General features: G+C 49.9%; 1 protein-coding gene across 1 annotated transcript in view; it reads left to right on the forward strand.

Moving 5' to 3' along the window:
- ARK2C (arkadia (RNF111) C-terminal like ring finger ubiquitin ligase 2C) overlaps nt 1–17029 on the forward strand; it is a 111082-nt gene that overhangs the window by 83239 nt on the left and 10814 nt on the right. Inside the window, exons 2-3 of the mRNA XM_047764186.1 lie at nt 12603–12918; nt 15069–15179. Of these exons, the coding sequence (XP_047620142.1) occupies nt 12603–12918; nt 15069–15179 (427 nt within the window). The remainder of the gene's footprint in view (nt 1–12602; nt 12919–15068; nt 15180–17029) is intronic.

A 17029-nucleotide genomic window follows, 5' to 3' on the forward strand; every position in this document is an offset into this window, starting at 1 on the left:
GGACTTCATGATGTGATCTTGCTCACACGTGACTGCTCCTGGAAAAAGCCATCATTACACATCCGTCATTGCCTGTCACTGTGAGCAGGCCCTGAAAGCTGGGCTGGGAGCAGGGCAGAGCAGTGTGACAGAGGAGCAGGCAGGAGAACATGGAATCAGAAGAAGGAGATTTTCCTGGGGGAGAGGGGAGGCGGGAGGGATGAAGTTCCCCTCAGCCCCACCCACAATATCCAGAAGGCGGGGCTTTGTCCTGCAAATCTCAGTAGGTGGAGTCCTGGTCGAAGTGGTTTTCTGAACTTGGTCTGTCTGTTTGGGGCACCAGGCAATGCCAATGTGAGATGAGCCCAGGAGCCACCCTGGCACAAAAAAGTTATTGGGGGAGCTCTCGTCATTGCTCAGTGGTTAACGAACCCAGCTAGTATCCATGAGGACATGGGTTTGATCCCTGGTCTCACTCAGTGGGTTGAGGATCTGGTGTTGCTGTGGCTGTGGTGTAGGCTGGTGGCTACAGCTCCGATTAGACCCCTAGCCTGGGAACTTCCATATGCCGCGGGTGTGGCCCTGAAAATACAAAAAGACAAAAAAAAGTTGTTGGGGATTGGGTTTTTTTTTTTTTTTATTTACTTTAATCTTTATCAAGAATATTAGAAGATTCCTTGAACTCTTGACCTAGGATTAACTCTATATGGTTTACAAGAAAGCTAACCAATGCCATCAGCAGTGCAGACCCCTCCTTCCTCGGCCAGGAATGGCAGGGGGCTTTCTGTTCTGGGTCTGAAACCACTTCTTCCTCTGGGTTTGTTGGTTGTGAGTCCCACTGACCACCTGGTGAGCTGGACCAACCAAGTCCATGCTGGACGTTGCAACTAGGTCCCTACAACACATTGAAAGGATCCCCCATCTTTCTGTCTGCAGTATGTACCATGTCAGTCTTTGACTTCCTTGAATTACATTTGTTCCTCTGCTACCTTGCAAAGCCTCCAGGGCAGAAATGCTGGGAGGCAGCTGTTTTGCATACTCCCAAGATTTTTAGTAAGGTGCTACCTCCCATATGTTCTACGGTTCATTTTCTTTCTTTCTTTCCTTTCTTTCTTTCTTTCTTTCTTTCTTTCTTTCTTTCTTTCTTTCTTTCTTTCTTTCTTTCTTTCTTTCTTTCTTTCTTTCTTTTTCTTTTTGCCTTTTCTTGGGCCGCTCCCGTGGCATATGGAGGTTCCCAGGCTAGGGGTCAAATCAGAGATGTAGCCGCCAGCCTGTGCCATAGCCACAGCAACGCCAGATCCTTAACCCACTGAGCAAGGCCAGGGATCAAACCTGCAGCCTCATGGTTCCTAGTCAGATTTGTTAACCACTGAGCCATGACAGGAACTCCCAATGGTTCATTTTCTTCCCTTCTTTTCTTTCTTCCTTCCTTCCTTGAGTCCTTACTATGCATTAAGATCTGTGCCAGGCACTAGGAATACAGGTGCATGACATAGAGCCAGCTTCTGCCCTCATAGAATGATGCTTTCTGTCCATAGACACCCTCTTAAAAATGCCCTATTATGACTATAATGGAAATGTTTTAATGGAGCTCCTTGGCATTAGATAGAGAAGAGATATCTTCTGGGATGAATGATGCCCGGAAGACTGTCCCATTACCCACAGGCACTTTCTTCTTTAATTGCGTCCTGTCTCTAGCCAACCTCCCGCTTCTCTTCTCGGCTACCTTCCCTTACTCCTGGTCTGTGACCACAGTGGAGCTAAAAACTGGCCCTTTGCTGCTTGCTGGAAGTTTGCTATTGAATTGTCTCATGCCTATGGGCAAGTAGGCTTCCTAGGGATGGAAAGCCCCCTCCCATCAGTGCTTTGAGAGCCAGGAATTCAGTTCCTCGGAAGAAGCTGAGCTTTTCATTAGAGATCAAAGGCTGGCCCTGGGGAAGCATTCACAAAGCTGCTCTTGGCTGTAAAGAAGCCCTCTGGGCATATCATTTCCTTTCTAGGCCCCTTGTGTTCTCTGTAGGTCAGGGAACCAAACCTTGCAGAGGGAGGAGGAAAGCAGACCTCTGGCCGCTCAAAAGCTGAGCCAGGGAATAGGCTTTTTTGGACTCATCAACTGGAGCAAAGAGGTTAATTCTATTTACCTGGAGTATGTAAGGAAGCCAGGAAGAACATCTTAGGATGCTGGGTTCTAGGAAGATGACCCACTGGGTTCTGGGCATATAACCCATTTTCCATATTCATCACCTGTTATCTCTGTAGTTGACTCAGAAAGTATACCCCAGCCTCCTGGTCCTGCCATTCAGACCTCCCACAAAATTTGTCCCCTCCTCCACCTTTCCTGTATCACTTCTCCCAGCATCCTGCATCTGAGTGGCTCGCAAAGAATGCATTACCCAGCAACATGAAACTTGAATGTGCCCCCAGCTGGAGAAGTCCATAGAGGCCCTTGGGGGGCTCAGAAGATGCAGGAAATGAAGTTCTGAGCTGCATCAATGCAGAGGGGAGAAGAGGCTCCTGGGGCCATATTGAGTAGAGGAGGGACTCTGTCTTTGGACTCCCGCCTGTGGCTTGTTTTCTGCTTGCTGCCATGTTCCTTCCTCCTTTCGCCATCACCCTAACCAGTTTCTATGTCTTCATGAACCAGTTTGCTGGCCTGTGCTCAGCAGGGCCTGTGCTCAGCAGATGATACAGTGAATTTACATCATCTCCTGGGGGGCATAGGAGGGGCCCTGGAGGTGCTCCAGGCCACCTTCCCCTCTTCCACTGGGCAGCTAGACAGCCTCTGCATGGACACCCCAGTGGTGGGGAACTTTGGAGAACAAAGTGAATTCTAAGAAATGTCTTCCTTATGTTGACTTTAATCTACCAGAAGAGCAAGTCCCTTTTCCTGGAGCTGTTACCTGACTCAGAGTCTCTGCTCACACCAGATCCCTCAGTGGTTCTTCCTCTCAGACAGCTCCAGTCCCCTCCCAATCCTGGTCTCCCCATCAGACTCCAGGTTATCCATGTCCAGGTTAACATAAGGTCCCCAGAATTGGTGCCAGGACCCAGAAGTTTCCTCTATCCCTCCTCATCAGTTAAAACCTATGAATCAGAGAGCCTAAAGCCTTCTGCATCAGGATTGCCAGAAGCTCTGATGGGATTGCCTTGCAACAGGAGCACCCAATACCAGAAAGACCTTGCCCTACCCTGCAAAGCTGGGTCTTGTCTGTGGCATCTTCTTAGGTGGGGAAGAGGCCTGGGCTGCTGGCCAAGGTGGCTTGGGCAGAGCCCAGGCAATGTCACCCACCATGGCCATTGCTCAGCATCTCTCACAGAAGAGGTTCAGACTGCTCCCCATGGGCACCAGTGGTTGGTCCCTTGTCACCACATAGCCACTTCCTTAGGAAGGAAAGGCTTTCTTTTGGGGGGAGCTGGTGATGGGGATGGGGTTGGGGAGGGGAGGGGAGACTGCCAAATCCTGGGCAGGTGGGTTACCAAGTGTGGATGGGTGGTGTGGGCATTGAGGAACTGGGTGCTGGGAGGGGGGACTCTGAAATGGCAGCACGGGGATGGAGCACACTGTACGAAGATAGAGGAAGCCTGGACACCAGTCCCAACTAAGCCATAACTACCTGAAAGCACCCTCCCCCCCAATTCCCAGCCTCCTCGGGATCCTCATCCTGCAGAACAAAGGCTGTGTGAACTCCAAGCCTCATTTAGCTTGAATATTCAGTTTCCATGATGAACTGTATTTCCTTACCAGCTAATCTAACACTTAGCTTTTCTAAGATAATGAAGGTTTTCCTTCTCCATTTCTTCCCTCTTTTCTTCCCACTGCCCTGCCTTTTTCTCTTCACTTCTCTCTTCCATTCTCTCATTCTCCACCCCACTCCCCCCACCCCACCCCCCGCCGTCGTCTCTTGGAAGTTTTCTAAATCCTTCTAAGAACAAAGGACTTTTACTGCATGGAATTTATCCTGAAATCACCCTCTTATTGCATTATTGGAGCTAAAGTTCATCCACAAATAAAATGCCAAGTATAATAAGCAAAACAACCAATTCAGTGGCGAGACAATGCTCTCATCCGTCTGGGAGATTCCATCCAGGAATTAATATATGCCCTGGGTGGTTGAGGTTGGACAGAATGTGACAGCCCTAGGAAGAAGGGTATGAGGCTGGGGGACAGGCAAGGGCCCTGGGTCTGGGAGGGGGGTGAAAAGGAAGGTCATAGGGAACAGTGAGAGAGGGAGAGGCCGGAAGGGGCCTTTAGGCAAGGGATGAAATGCTCAGACATGACATTAAGGTGATGTGGCCACCATTGGAAGATGGATTTTGAAGGCAGTCCTGGTCTACCTGCCCGTCCCTGCTTTGGGCTCACTTCAGGTGCTGGACACGGCACAGAACACAGGCTTACTCAGCTGCAGGTGGGACAGGAGACCTGAGCCTGGGCTATTCCACTGGGGAACCCTGGTGGCAGTCACAACTCAGTTTGCAAGGTCTTCCTTTCAACTTGGCTTCCCTGAAAACAAGAGGAGGGGCTGGGTCAGAAGAGGCCTGCAGCTGAGAGACGTCAGCAGGGTGTGTGGGATCAGGGGCCATTCCAGTGGGTCACAGTCTCAGAAAGTAAGGCCAGGAGAAGCTCAGTGTTGCTAGGTCTGACCGAAAGGGGAGGCACCCTGGCCTCTGGGATGGCGCCCTTGAACCAGATGACTCTGCTCGGCTTCGAGAGCCTCTTGGGGGTAGAAATCTGCTTTCAGAAGATTGATTTTTCTCTGCAGCTTGAGAGCTGGCTTTTCAGAAAGGAGCAGACTCTGACTCCAGCCTTAGGAAGCACTCAGCAGGGACCCTCCCGGCCTCCCCGCTAACTGGCTATCCCTCTACCCTAGAGCCTTGGGGAGGGAGTCTCTTTGGCTCTCCCCTTCTTTCTGACCCTGCCACCTGCCCCCACAGCACACACACACACACCAGCATCCCTTCCCCCTCCTGCCTTCTGTTCTGCCCCCACCTCTGGGGGAGACCGAAGCCAGTCAATGAGCTAAGGACAGTGGGAGCCTGACACCTGCGAAATGGCCTGGGAGGATGGGACCCTCCAGCTTTCCTGGAGACCTGGGAGGGATCCATTCCCATCCTGCTCTCCTGGGGTCCTGCATCCCCAGGCAGAGAGCTGGACGTTCAGCTCAGTAGACTGGTGGGACTGCAACCTTGCACCTGAGGTCCCTGTTGGCAGGAGGTGGTAACAACCCGGGTGGGGCTGGAGGCAAGAGGCCCACCCTTGTCCCTGTCCTTGCACTGCCTGCTCTTCCTCTTTCCTCCTCCTCTGAGGGTTTGAAGGCAGTGCCTTTCAGCCCTGGAGTCTGGAGGATGAAAACCCTTTACTCGGGGTGACCATGTTGGTGCAGATTAAAACACAGCTAGATATTCCTCCAGCTCAGGATGCTGCCTGCTCCAGAGAAGCCTGTCAGACCACATGGCTCTGTTGTCTCTACTGCTGTTTCTGGCTTTCTCACTTCTCAGCCTGTCCTGACTCCTGCCCAGCCCTGAGGCCCCTCTGGCCCCCTTGTCGCCATTCCCATTGTCCCCAGGCCAGAGGAAACCCCGACTGGCCCAGCGTGCCCTCCAGGTGGCCAGGCTCTGTTTCTGCCCTGCTCTCCTCCTCAGAGAGGGTCCTTCACAGCTACCTCGGCTTTATCAAGCCTGCTGCTTCCCTGGCTCTGTCTTTCCCTCCCACTGACAACTGGCTTTCAGGAAAGACCTCAGTTCAAACCTCTGCTCTGTCATTTACAAGATGAGCATCAAGAAACCTTCCAGAAACTCAGATCTCTGTCATCTCCACCCACCTTGCCCACAGCCCTTGGGCTTCTCTTTTACCTTCCCCTCCCCATGGGGCTGTGTGGTTCCTGCTGTCCTCTGATCCACCCACTCTCCAGCTGCCAGCCTCTTTGGCTCCCTGCCCAGGAAGCACGAATCAGCCACCAGTCTTGTGGAGCGCCTGTCGTGTTCCATGTGTGCCAGGTGGCCATTAGGCGAGCCCCGCAAGTTGCCCTCCCCCTGCCCCAGCTGTGCAAGGCCAGACGTGGGTTTCCTCCCGCCTCGCTCAGGCCCCAGCCCCTGCTTGAAGGTGCTCCTAGCTAGGTCTCAGGGGTCCTAAGAGCATCAATTTCCAGAATTCTAAGAGGCACCTGTTTTTCTTCACATTTCTAAAACTAATTTGTGTCTTAAACTGGCTGTATTTCCTTAATGTGGTGCTTCTTTTTTCTTCTGAATGACCCCTCTTTTTCCCCACTCCCTAAAAATGTTATTTAGTTCATGATGAATTTTCCAACTGATGGCATTTTGGCTCTGGGGAAATAAGATAAATGCATAGCATATTCAAAGACATCTGGAGATTATTATTATTTTTTTAACCCAAAGGAGTAACTCTGATGGGAAAAACTGTAGGTTGTCCATTGATGGTGGCCTTTGGGGACGTAAGTGTTGTTCAGATGTCACTGGCCATTGGCTTGTCACAGGCCCAAGGTGACCACCCTCAGAACGTCACTCCTCTGGTTTTAGAGCCCAAATACAGCAGCTGTTAACCTGCTACTTTAGACCCTACAGGACAGCTTGCTGGGGAAAGTCTGGGGCCCCAGAAGGGGTGTCTTCTGGCATTAATTCCCTCTGGGAAGGCAGGGCTGAGGACCCTTTGGGGATGGATATGGCAGGAGAAAGGGCCACACAGTCCCAGAACAGAAGTCAAAGGACATTTGCAGGTAGAAACTACTTGAACTATTACGAGACAGAGACTTCTGCGGACTTTTCTCTTGCCACCCATCCAGGAAGGGGCAGCTGTTCTCACTGCTCAGTGCATCAGCTGGTGGGCACAGATGTCAGGAGAGTGGAAACTTCTCCAGGCTAGGCTACTGGTCAGTTGTCTCCCTCATAGGCCTCCATACAAACTGGAAGGACCACCCCCCTTGCAGGGTAGGCGCCATCATGCAGAAGGGGCTTGTAGCAGCTGCTGTTCCTGGCAGTGGGAGAGGCACTCAGTGCCCAAAGGGGACGATGCTGGCCATCTCTACCGGCCCTGCCCTGGGTGCTGCAGCTTTAAAACCCAGAGCTCACCCAGGCCCTCCTTGCCACTCTCTTTCCCTCTCAATTCAAACCAGCCAAACTCAGTGATCAGTCCCGTTGAGGCACCCCTTCTCCCTCAGTCCCTCCAGTAGCCAGTCAACCAGGTAGACACTGAGTGGCAGTGCCAGCGAGGTGCGTGGGGGATCCAGAAAGAGTAGAACATGAAACTCAGCCAGCTGGGGGTGGTGAGTGTGAAGAGACAGCTCAAGGTAGCTACTGCCAGGTGCCAAATGAGTGGTAGCAACAGGGCGTTCTACAGGAACGCAGAGGAGGAAGGCATCCTTGGGGGTTGGCGGGCAGGGGAGGCATTTTTGGAGGAGCTGAGAGATGACCTTTAAAGACGGCAAAGGCAGCCACAAGCGTGAGCAATGGCTCCTGGGTGGGAATGTGTGTGGAGTAGCTGGAGATTCAAGTGGACCGATGTGGATGGTGGGGGGGGGGGGCGGTGGCAGGCTTGGCAGGGCGGTGGGGATCAGGAGGATGGAGCTTGAGCATCAGGCTAAGGGGTGTGCATCTTAACAGTGAGCAATGCAGGCTCCCCATCTGAAGGCAGACCAGTGACCAAACTTAGCTAAAGTGCTTTGCTCTATGTACGGAGGTGGCCTTTTTCCTTTAGAGCTGCTGTGTCCAACATGGAAGTCGCTAATCACAAGTGGCTGTCCTAATTAAGAATGTTGTAAGTGCAGATATACATTGGATTTTGAAGACTTAGGTATGACAAAAATGTAAAATAGCTCAATGATTTGTTACATTGTTTTCATGTTGAAATAACATTTTGGATATACTGAGCTATATGCTACATATTATTAAAATTAAACTCGCCTGTCTCTTTTTACTTCTTTAAAGGTGGCTACTAGAACATTTACGATGACGTATGTGGCTCACGTTGTGATTTAATAGACAGTGCTTGATCGGAGTCCTTATAGTAGCCTTTTTCTCTTTCTTTCTTTTAGTTTTATTTTTTTAATTACTCAATGAATTTTATTACATTTATAGTTGTACAACGATCATCACAACCCAATTTTATAGATTTCCATCTCACACCCCCAGCGCATCCCCCACCCCCCAACCTGTCTCCTTTGTACAGTAGCCTTTTTTTCAACACTGGGGATGAGCCAGAAATACTTTTCATTTCTACTTGGTCTTGCAAACACTTATCTTTAAAAGGTTTTAAAAACATCTATCACTGGAGTTCCCATCGTGGCACAGCAGCAACTAATCTGATTAGGAACCATGAGGTTGCGGGTTCGATACCTGGCCTCACTCAGTGGGTTAAGGATTTGGCGTTGCCATGAGCTATGGTGTAGCTTGCAGAGGTAGCTCAGATCTGGTGTTTCTGTGGTTGTGGTGTAGGCTGGCAGCTGTAGCTCCAATTAGACCCCTAGCCTGGGAACCCCCATTTGCAGTGGGTGCGGCCCTAAAAAAAGACAAAAGATAAAAAATAATAAATAAAAGCATCTATCAGTGACATGCATGTCATTTACCAAGTCAAATAGCACCAATATAAGACACATTTGGTAAAACAGCCATTGTCCACCCCTCGCCCTCCCACTCCAGTCCCATTCCCTGAAGCTCAACACTTCCAACTCTTCAAGCATTTACTTCCTGAAATACATAAATTTACTAAGTAGCTTTCTAAATAAATTCTGATATGGCTATTTGTTGATATTTCAATTTTAACCTTGTCTATTTTCTTACTATTATGAAAGAAATGGCCTTTTTTGTTTTTCTTTTTTCTTTGTCTTTTTGCCTTTTCTGGGGCCACTCCCGTGGCATATGGAGATTCACAGGTTAGGGGTCTAATCGGAGCTGTAGCCACCAGCCTACACCAGAGCCACAGCAACATGGGATCTGAGCCTCGTCTGTGACCTACACCACAGCTCATGGCAACCCTGGATCCTTAACCCACTGAGTGAGGCCAGGGATCAAACCTGCAACCTCATGGTTCCTAGTTGGATTCGTTAACCACTGAGCCACAATGGGAACTCCTTTTTTTTTTTTTTTCTTTCCTTTTTATGGCTGCGCAGCAGCACATGGAAGTTCCTAGGCTAGGGATCGAATATACAGCCACAGCAATGCTGGATCAAAGCCATATCTGCCATCTATGCCGCAGCTTGTGGCAATGCCAGATCCTTAACCCACTGAGTGATGCCAGGGATCGAACCCGCATCATCATGGAGACTATGTCGGGCTCTTAATCCACTGAGCCATTATGGGAGCTCCAGAAATGGCCTTTTCTATTCTAAAATAGTTTTTTAATGCTTGATGTGTTATTAATGTGTAAATATTGTTCACTGCTGAACCAAGTAGTGCATAATCATTACACTTTCTTGCCCAACTTTTTCTCTTCCTGGAGGTAATAATGGACTGCTTACTATGACAGCTTTACAAATTCTTACTAAATTCTTCATAAAATTGGAAAATTCCTTTAAATACTATTTTCAAATGGTCAAACCTAATGATGATCCTATATTTTTTATCCCCCCTTCCAGATACTGCCTAAAAACTCCCTCCCTCCTGGCCCCTTGAAATGGTTGCTTGGAGGCCCTGCACAGCTGTGTGCTTGGGAAACCCCCTCCTCCAAATGACAGTCTCTATTTCTTTGCTCCTTTCTCTTGGTTTTCAACAGTACCTCTTTGAGAAAGGATGTCAACAAGGTTAAAGTATTTTTTGAGACCCTCCTTGTTTGAAATGGCTTTAGGAATTCCCATGGTGGCTCAGTGGGTTAAGAACCAGACTTAGTCTCCATGAGGATGCAGATTCGATCCCTGGCCTTGCTCGGTGGGTTAAGGGTTGGGTGTTGCCATGAGCTGCAGTGTAGGTCACAGATGTGGCTTGGATCCTGCACTGCTGTGGCTGTGGCTTAGGCCTAAGCTGCAGCTCCAAATTGACCCCTAGCCTGGGAACTTCCATACGCCACAGGTATGGCCATTAAAAAGAAAAACAAATGCTTTATTCTATTCTCGCACTTGATTAATAGTTTCGCTGTGGTGCAATGGGATAAGCGGCATCTCTGGAGCACCAGAACATGGGTTTGATCCCTGGCCCCCAAAGCGGGTTAAAGGATCTGGCAGCAGTTGCTGCAGCTGTGGTGTAGGTCACAACCATGGCTTGGATCTGATCCCTGGCCTGGGAACTCCATATGCCACAGGGTGGCCAAAAAAGAAAAAGAAAGAAAGAAAAAAATAGTTTGGCTGGGCACAGAATTCTAGATTGAAAATTCCACTCTACCTGGAAGGCATTTGCTCTACTGTTTTCGAGCTTCCAATGTTACTCTCAAAAAATATCAGGCTATCCTGCTTCTTGACCGTTTGAATGGGAGCTTCAGAACTGCTTTCTCTCTGGAAGTTGTCAGAATCATCTCTGTCCCCACTGATGGACATTTCCCAGTGAGATGCCTTGGTGTGGGGTTCTCCCCATCCCTATTTTGCTGACCAACCAGAGGGCTTTTTCTATCCAGAAACTGAGCTTCAGCTCTTCTTTTTCATGATTTTCTCCTTTCTTTCTTCTCCTTTCTTTCTCTCTCCCTCGTCAAATGTGGAATCTTCTGACTGAATCCTTTCAACCTTGGCATCTTTTTCTTCATCTCCTTGTTTTCTTTCGCTGCTTCCTGGGAAATTTCCCCAGTGTTATCTTCTGTTGACTTTCAGATTTCACCTCCTATATTTTTAATTTCCAAGAGCACTCTCATTTTCTCACCACCCATCTGAAAGGAGCTTGTTGTTGGTTCCTGGACCCAACATCTTATTTTTCTGTGGATATTAAGTATAGTGTTTTGAAGTTTACTTTTTTTTTTAACTGATCCTTGCATTACTTCTGTTCCTCTGAGTTTACTTTCTTTTTTCGTTTAAATTTAGTATATTTTCTCACTCATTTCATCTTGTAATCTTCCTCAAGAGACCAGTCATCCTTGGCTGCCTGTTCATATTAGAAGTTGAACTAGGAGTTCCCATTGTGGCAGAGTGGAAACAAATCCACCTAGGAACCAGGAGGATGCAGGTTCAATCCCAGGCCTCGCTCAGTGGGTTAAGGATCCGGCATTGCTGTGAGCTGTGGTGTAGGTCGCAGACGCAGCTTGGATCTGGCATTGCTGTGGCTGTGATGTAGGCTGGCAGCTGTAGCCCCAGTTAGAGCCCTAGCCTGGGAAACTCCATAGCCACGGGTGCTGCCCTAAAAAGACAAAAAAAAAAAAAAAAAAAAAAAAGACAAAAAAAGAAAAGAAAAAAAATTGAATTAAAGTTTCTAGAAGCTCTGTGTGTGTGTATGGACCTTTCAAATTATGGGCTTCATTATGGAGTGGCCAGTAGGGATCCAAGCTTTTTACTATGGTCCTCCCAACCAGAAGGATCTGTAAAGCTCTTTCTGGGACCAGATTCCAGCCTGGGGCTGTCGGGTGTGCAGGGGAGGGGCACCTGGATGGCAGCATCCTCTGAACCAAGTGGCAGAAGGAGGCAGGGGTTTCCAGGGTTCCATGTAGACTTCCGCTTAGCCCCCTGTTTGAAAACAGTGCTGCTCCCCTGCTCTCCTCTAATGGCTCAGTTTCCCTGCAAAATGCCAGGGTGAAGGAGGGGCAGTCATTTCCCTGCATGGGTCTCTTCATGCAGACTCGCAACCAGCCTCCCTGTGCTCAGTGCCAGAATCGCTCCTGCCTTCCAAAGGAAATGCCACCTCAACTCCTGACCCTTCCAGCTCGTGTGGCAAAATCTGTCCACTCCTTATTGACGGCTCCTTCATTCCGAGCTTGGTTTCCAATTTCTCAGCTCTGCTAATTCCTCCATCTGCTTTCCATCTTCCAAAAATCTGTTGACATGTGTTGCCTGCTGATGTCACCTCTCTTGTTCTCTCTGTCCTTGGCTGTTTATGTCCTTTGCTCTCATTTCAGTGGAGTTAGAGAAGGAGCAGGTATGTGTTGAACTTGCTTCATTTAGCAGGAAATCTCTGTAAACATTTCTGGGGTCCACTTTCTTGCCTTATTAAAAGACTACAGTGGGTTAACAGTCTGGTGTTGTCACAAGCTGCTATGTAGGTCCCTAGGCTGCAGATGAGGCTTCGATCTGGCTTTGCTGTGGCTGTGGCACAGGCCGGCAGCTGCAGCTCTGATTTGACCTCTAGCCCAGGAACTTCCGTATGCCACAGGCCCGCCCCACCCCCACCCCCCAAAAAAAGGAGAAGAAAAAAAGAAAATAGTAAAAATGTGGAGGGGTCAATAAAGTTGATGGGAGAAGAGAAATTCAAGAAAGCCAAACTCCCTCCAGGAACCTTAAAATTCCTTTAACACCTGTGTTAATTTTTAAAAGGATGCTTAACTATTTTTTAAACAAAACACTCTTCCCTCCTCCAACACAATGTACAGAGCCTTTACTAGGCAGCACTGATGATGACCATTTGTATATAAAAATGACATTGCTGTGTTCTAATGGAAGTCTTGAGTTGCGCCGGCTGCAGGGTGGGGGTGGGGTGGGGGAAGATGGGGTCTGTGGGGGAGGGGAGCAGGGCTGGTCTTCATGGAGTGTTTGTCATTGCTTCTCCAGGTGCCCCCTTTCAAAGGTCTCAGCATCCTCACGCTACCTCCTGCCGCCACTTCCACCTGGGCCCCCCGCAGCCGCAGCAGCTCGCTCCCGACTTCCCCCTGGCCCACCCCGTGCAGTCGCAACCGGGCCTCAGCACCCACATGGCCCCGGCCCACCAGCACAGCGGCGCCCTGCACCAGTCGCTGACTCCGCTGCCCGCCCTGCAGTTCCAGGACGTCACAGGTCCCTCCTTCCTACCTCAGGCCCTGCACCAGCAATACCTCCTGCAGCAGCAGCTCCTGGAAGCCCAGCACCGCAGGCTGGTCTCACACCCCAGGTGGGTGCTGCCTGCGGGGGTTGGGGGGAGGCGCGAGGCGGGGCCTGGGGGTGTGGCCGAGGGCTGGACCTCTGGCTTCTTCCGCGCTGGCTTGGGCCACAGTCACCGAATGGGTCTCTGCCAGAGCCAGCTTTCGCTCCATTTAGAAGCATGTTTCAGGCAGTGAGCGCTGCCTTAACCCGACCCGGGTTCCCTCCGTTGTTAGTGTGTGTCCCTGTCACGTTGCCCAGGTGCGGAGACAGGAGCTAGGAATCTGGTGGGCTAGGATGCTCACAGTGTGGGAGACTAGACTGGGGACATCTCGGGTTCCCTCAAGCTTCATGATCACCTGATTCTTTTTCTTTTTTCTTTTTTTTTTTGCCTTTTTGTCTTTTCAGGGCCGCTCCCGCAGCATATGGAGGTTTCCAGGCTAGGGGTCGAATCAGAGCTGTAGCTGCCGGCCTACGCCACAGCCACAGCAACGCAGGATCCAAGCCACATCTGCGAGCTACACCACAGCTCATGGCAACACCGGATCCTTAACACACTGAGCGAGGCCCGGGGTCGAACTTGTGTCTTAGTGGATTCTGGTCGGGTTCGTTAACCACTGGGCCATGACGGGAATGCCTCGGGACCATTTTTCACTCTGTAAGCCTCTGTTCACGTGGGTTATGAATAGTGATACCTATTAGAAATAAAAACTGAGAAATTTAAAAATACTTATGAGTTCATTTAAAAATAACCATAACAGGAGTTCCCATCGTGGCTCAGTGGTTAACGAATCCGACTAAGAACCATGCGGTTGCGGGTTCAATCCCTGGCCTTGCTCAGTGGGTTAAGGATACGGCGTTGCCGTCAGCTGTGGTGTAGGTTGCAGACGCGGCTCGGATCCTGTGTTGCTGTGGCTCTGGTGTAGGCCGGAGGCTAAAGCTCCGATTGGACCCCTAGCCTGGGAACCTCCATATGCTGTGGAAGCGGCCCAAGAAATGGCAAAAAAAAAAAAAAAAAAAAAAAAAAGACAAAAATAACCATAACAAAGTTACATGTTAATACCAGTAATGTGTTTCTTTTTAAAATATCTGTATGTAAATGCAGTGAAAGAGTGACTTCTTTTAAAAGTGACATATTCACAAATCTCTTTAATGCTTGGTTTAATAGAAGATAGCTATGTTCTAAAGTCTGCTTCTGTATTGAAACTGGGACCGAATCACAAGTCATATAGTTTCTGGAAAATTCCATTGTTCGCTTGTGAGAGAATGAAAGTGAAAAAGCGAATAACAGGAGTTCCCACTGTGGTTCAGCAGGTTAAGAACCCGACATAGTTTCCATAAGGATGCAGGTTCTATCCATGGCCTTGCTCAGTGGCTTAAGGATCAGGCGTTGCTGTGGCTGTGGCATAGGCTGGCAGCGGCAGATCCAATTCAACCCCTAGCCAGGGAACTTCCATTTGCTGCAGGTGCAGTCCTAAAAGAGAGAAAAAAATTTAAAAAGCAAATAACATAGTAGTATTATTATGAAAATCATTTTGACCTCGCAAACCCCATGAAGAGGTCTCAGGGACTGTCAGGGGGGCTTGGAGCACACTTTGAACATCTCTAGATTTGATGATCACTAAGACCCTAAACATCCAGGTCTGTAGATGTTGGGGTGCCAGGGACAGAAGGTGAGTGTTGTAGGTCAGAGGGAGGAGAGACTACCACATCTGGAGTGTTCAGGAGGTCTTCCTGGAGGAGGTGGCTTTGCCCTGGGCCATGAAAGCTGGGAAGAGTGTGGAAAAGGGTGGAGGAGAAGTGAAGAGCATGGTGGGGGCCAAGGGAGTGCCCAGATGTGGGAGAGCCTGCAGGAGGCAGATATGTACATCTTAAGGACAGAGGGGAATGGTAGGGGAAGGCGTGGAGGAGGCAGAAATCCTGGGTGGGACAAGTGACCTGCAGCAGTGACACCCAGGGAGAGGCCTTAGTCTAGTGGGCAGCCCGGAGACAGCAGCAATGTCTGAGTTATCTGCTGCTGCCAGAGTTTGCTGCTTCCTTGGGGTTTGGGAAGAGGGCCGAAGGCCAGCTCTCCACACACAGGATGTGGGCTTCGGCAGTGGGGGGCCGCTCAGCACTCCTGGGAGCTGGCCTGGCCCCGGGCAGTCCTAACACCATGGGCCCTCCTCCCTTCCCGTGCAGGCGGAGTCAGGAGCGTGTGTCTGTTCACCCCCACCGCCTCCACCCCAGCTTCGACTTCGGCCACCAACTCCAGACACCTCAGCCCAGATATCTGGCTGAGGGCACTGACTGGTGAGTCTTTGGTGTCCCTGGGGGAGGGAGGAGGGTCTTGCCTGATCCATGGAGTTCCTATTTCCTTCACTTTAATGATGTAGGAGGCCTACTCCTTACGCCCCAGCTTTTGCCCTGTCTGCCTCCACCCTCGAGGCCAGATGGCCCTCCAAAGGGCCTGGTTCAGGGATGAGCTCAAATGTGGCTGAGTGCCATCATGTGCCCGACCTGGCAGGGGTGGAGGGGACAGGGATACAAAGCATTTCCCCAGCTCAAGTGAGGGCTGAGAGCCAGGGCTCCCTGGGAGGAGGACAGAAAGGAGAGCCTGCCAAGCTAGGGTGATCAGGGAAGGCTTCCCGGAGGGGGTGGGCCTTGAGGAGTCCAGAGAGAAGTGCCAGGACATGCCCACCAGGCAAAACAGGCCCACAGAGACAGAGCCAGCTGCACTGGTGGCAAAGACCAAGGAGATTGGCTGGGGAGAGGGGCTGAGGGCTTGGATGTGGTGTCTCTGTGGGCAGTGGGCCCCTGTGAAGTCTTCCCATGATCCTCACACTCAGGCCCAGGGTCTTTGTTACCCTGGGATGCAGTACCAAATCATGGATGTGGTACAGTTTGGTTTTGGATCGCTGGTTCTAACTCAGGGGAGGGCTGGCCTAAACCAGTATTTGGGTTTAATCCAAATACTCCACACACTTGAAAAAGACATGTAGTGCACAAAAGTATTTAGAGGTAAAGGGCATCATGCCTGCAACTTATTTTTAAATAGTTTAGGGGGGAAAAATCCATGGAGAATTGTGTATCTGTATATGAATGGATGGATGGATGGAGAGAAGTAAATAGAAATGCAGTAAAGTGGTAAAACTTTAACACTTGGGGAATTTGAGTGAACAGGTATCCAGGAATTCTTTGTGCTGTTCTTGCAAATTTGAGGTAAATTTAAAAAAAAAAAAAGAATGTAAAAACAAAAAAACCTCAGCAGAAAGGAATGGACTATTTAAAAAACAGATGTGCAGTGGTGTCATTACTCAGCCATTTAGGCAAGCTGGCATGGGCAAGGGTTGCTCTGGAAGTGGCCCAGGACTGGACACCCAGGAATGGTTCAAAAGGGTAATTCTGGTTGTGCGGTGGCTGAAGGGGCTTTGAAGTGCAGGAAATGGTTGTTTTAACAGGTTCCGTTGTCTGCAGCCCTCCCTAGTGCTCAGGTTTTGTCTGTTAGATTCAACACTCCCTCAAAAGACAGACTGCAAGGTGGCCAGCTTCAGCCCAGCCTTTTTCTAATTAGCAGATTCAAATTCAGAAGATTTAATTGTTGTTTGGATGAAATTCTGTCTCTCAGCGGGCAAGTCAATTCGATTTCATTCACTCCAGCCCACAGAGCACCCAGGGTCCTTGTGAGCGGCTGAGTGACCTGAACAAACACACGGGGTCCAACATGGCAGGTGGGACGGGATGGGTGATGTGGGTGAGGGTGGTCCTGATGACATGTTAGGAGGAACTGTGGCCCCTCCAGCTTGCTTTATTTGGCCAGATCTCCTGTTCTTCTCACTCATCTCAGTGTTTCTGCATTCCTGACCCCTGCTTGCCCCGAGAAACATAAAAACTGCTTGAGGAGTTCCCGTCGTGGCTCAGTGGTTAACGAATCTGACTAGGAACCATGAGGTTGTGGGTTCGATCCTGGCCTCACTCAGTGGGTTAAGGATCCAGCATTGCCGTGAGCTGTGGTATAGGTCGCAGACGCGGCTTGGATCCTGTGTTGCTGTGGCTGTGGTGTAGGCCGGTGGCTACAGCTCCTCTTGGACCCCTAGTCTGGGAATCTCCATAAGCCGTGGGTGCGGCCCTAGAAAAGACAAAACAAAAACAAAAACAAACAA

Source organism: Phacochoerus africanus, chromosome 2, assembly GCF_016906955.1.
Source record: "Phacochoerus africanus isolate WHEZ1 chromosome 2, ROS_Pafr_v1, whole genome shotgun sequence".
Taxonomy (NCBI): Eukaryota; Metazoa; Chordata; class Mammalia; order Artiodactyla; family Suidae; genus Phacochoerus; species Phacochoerus africanus.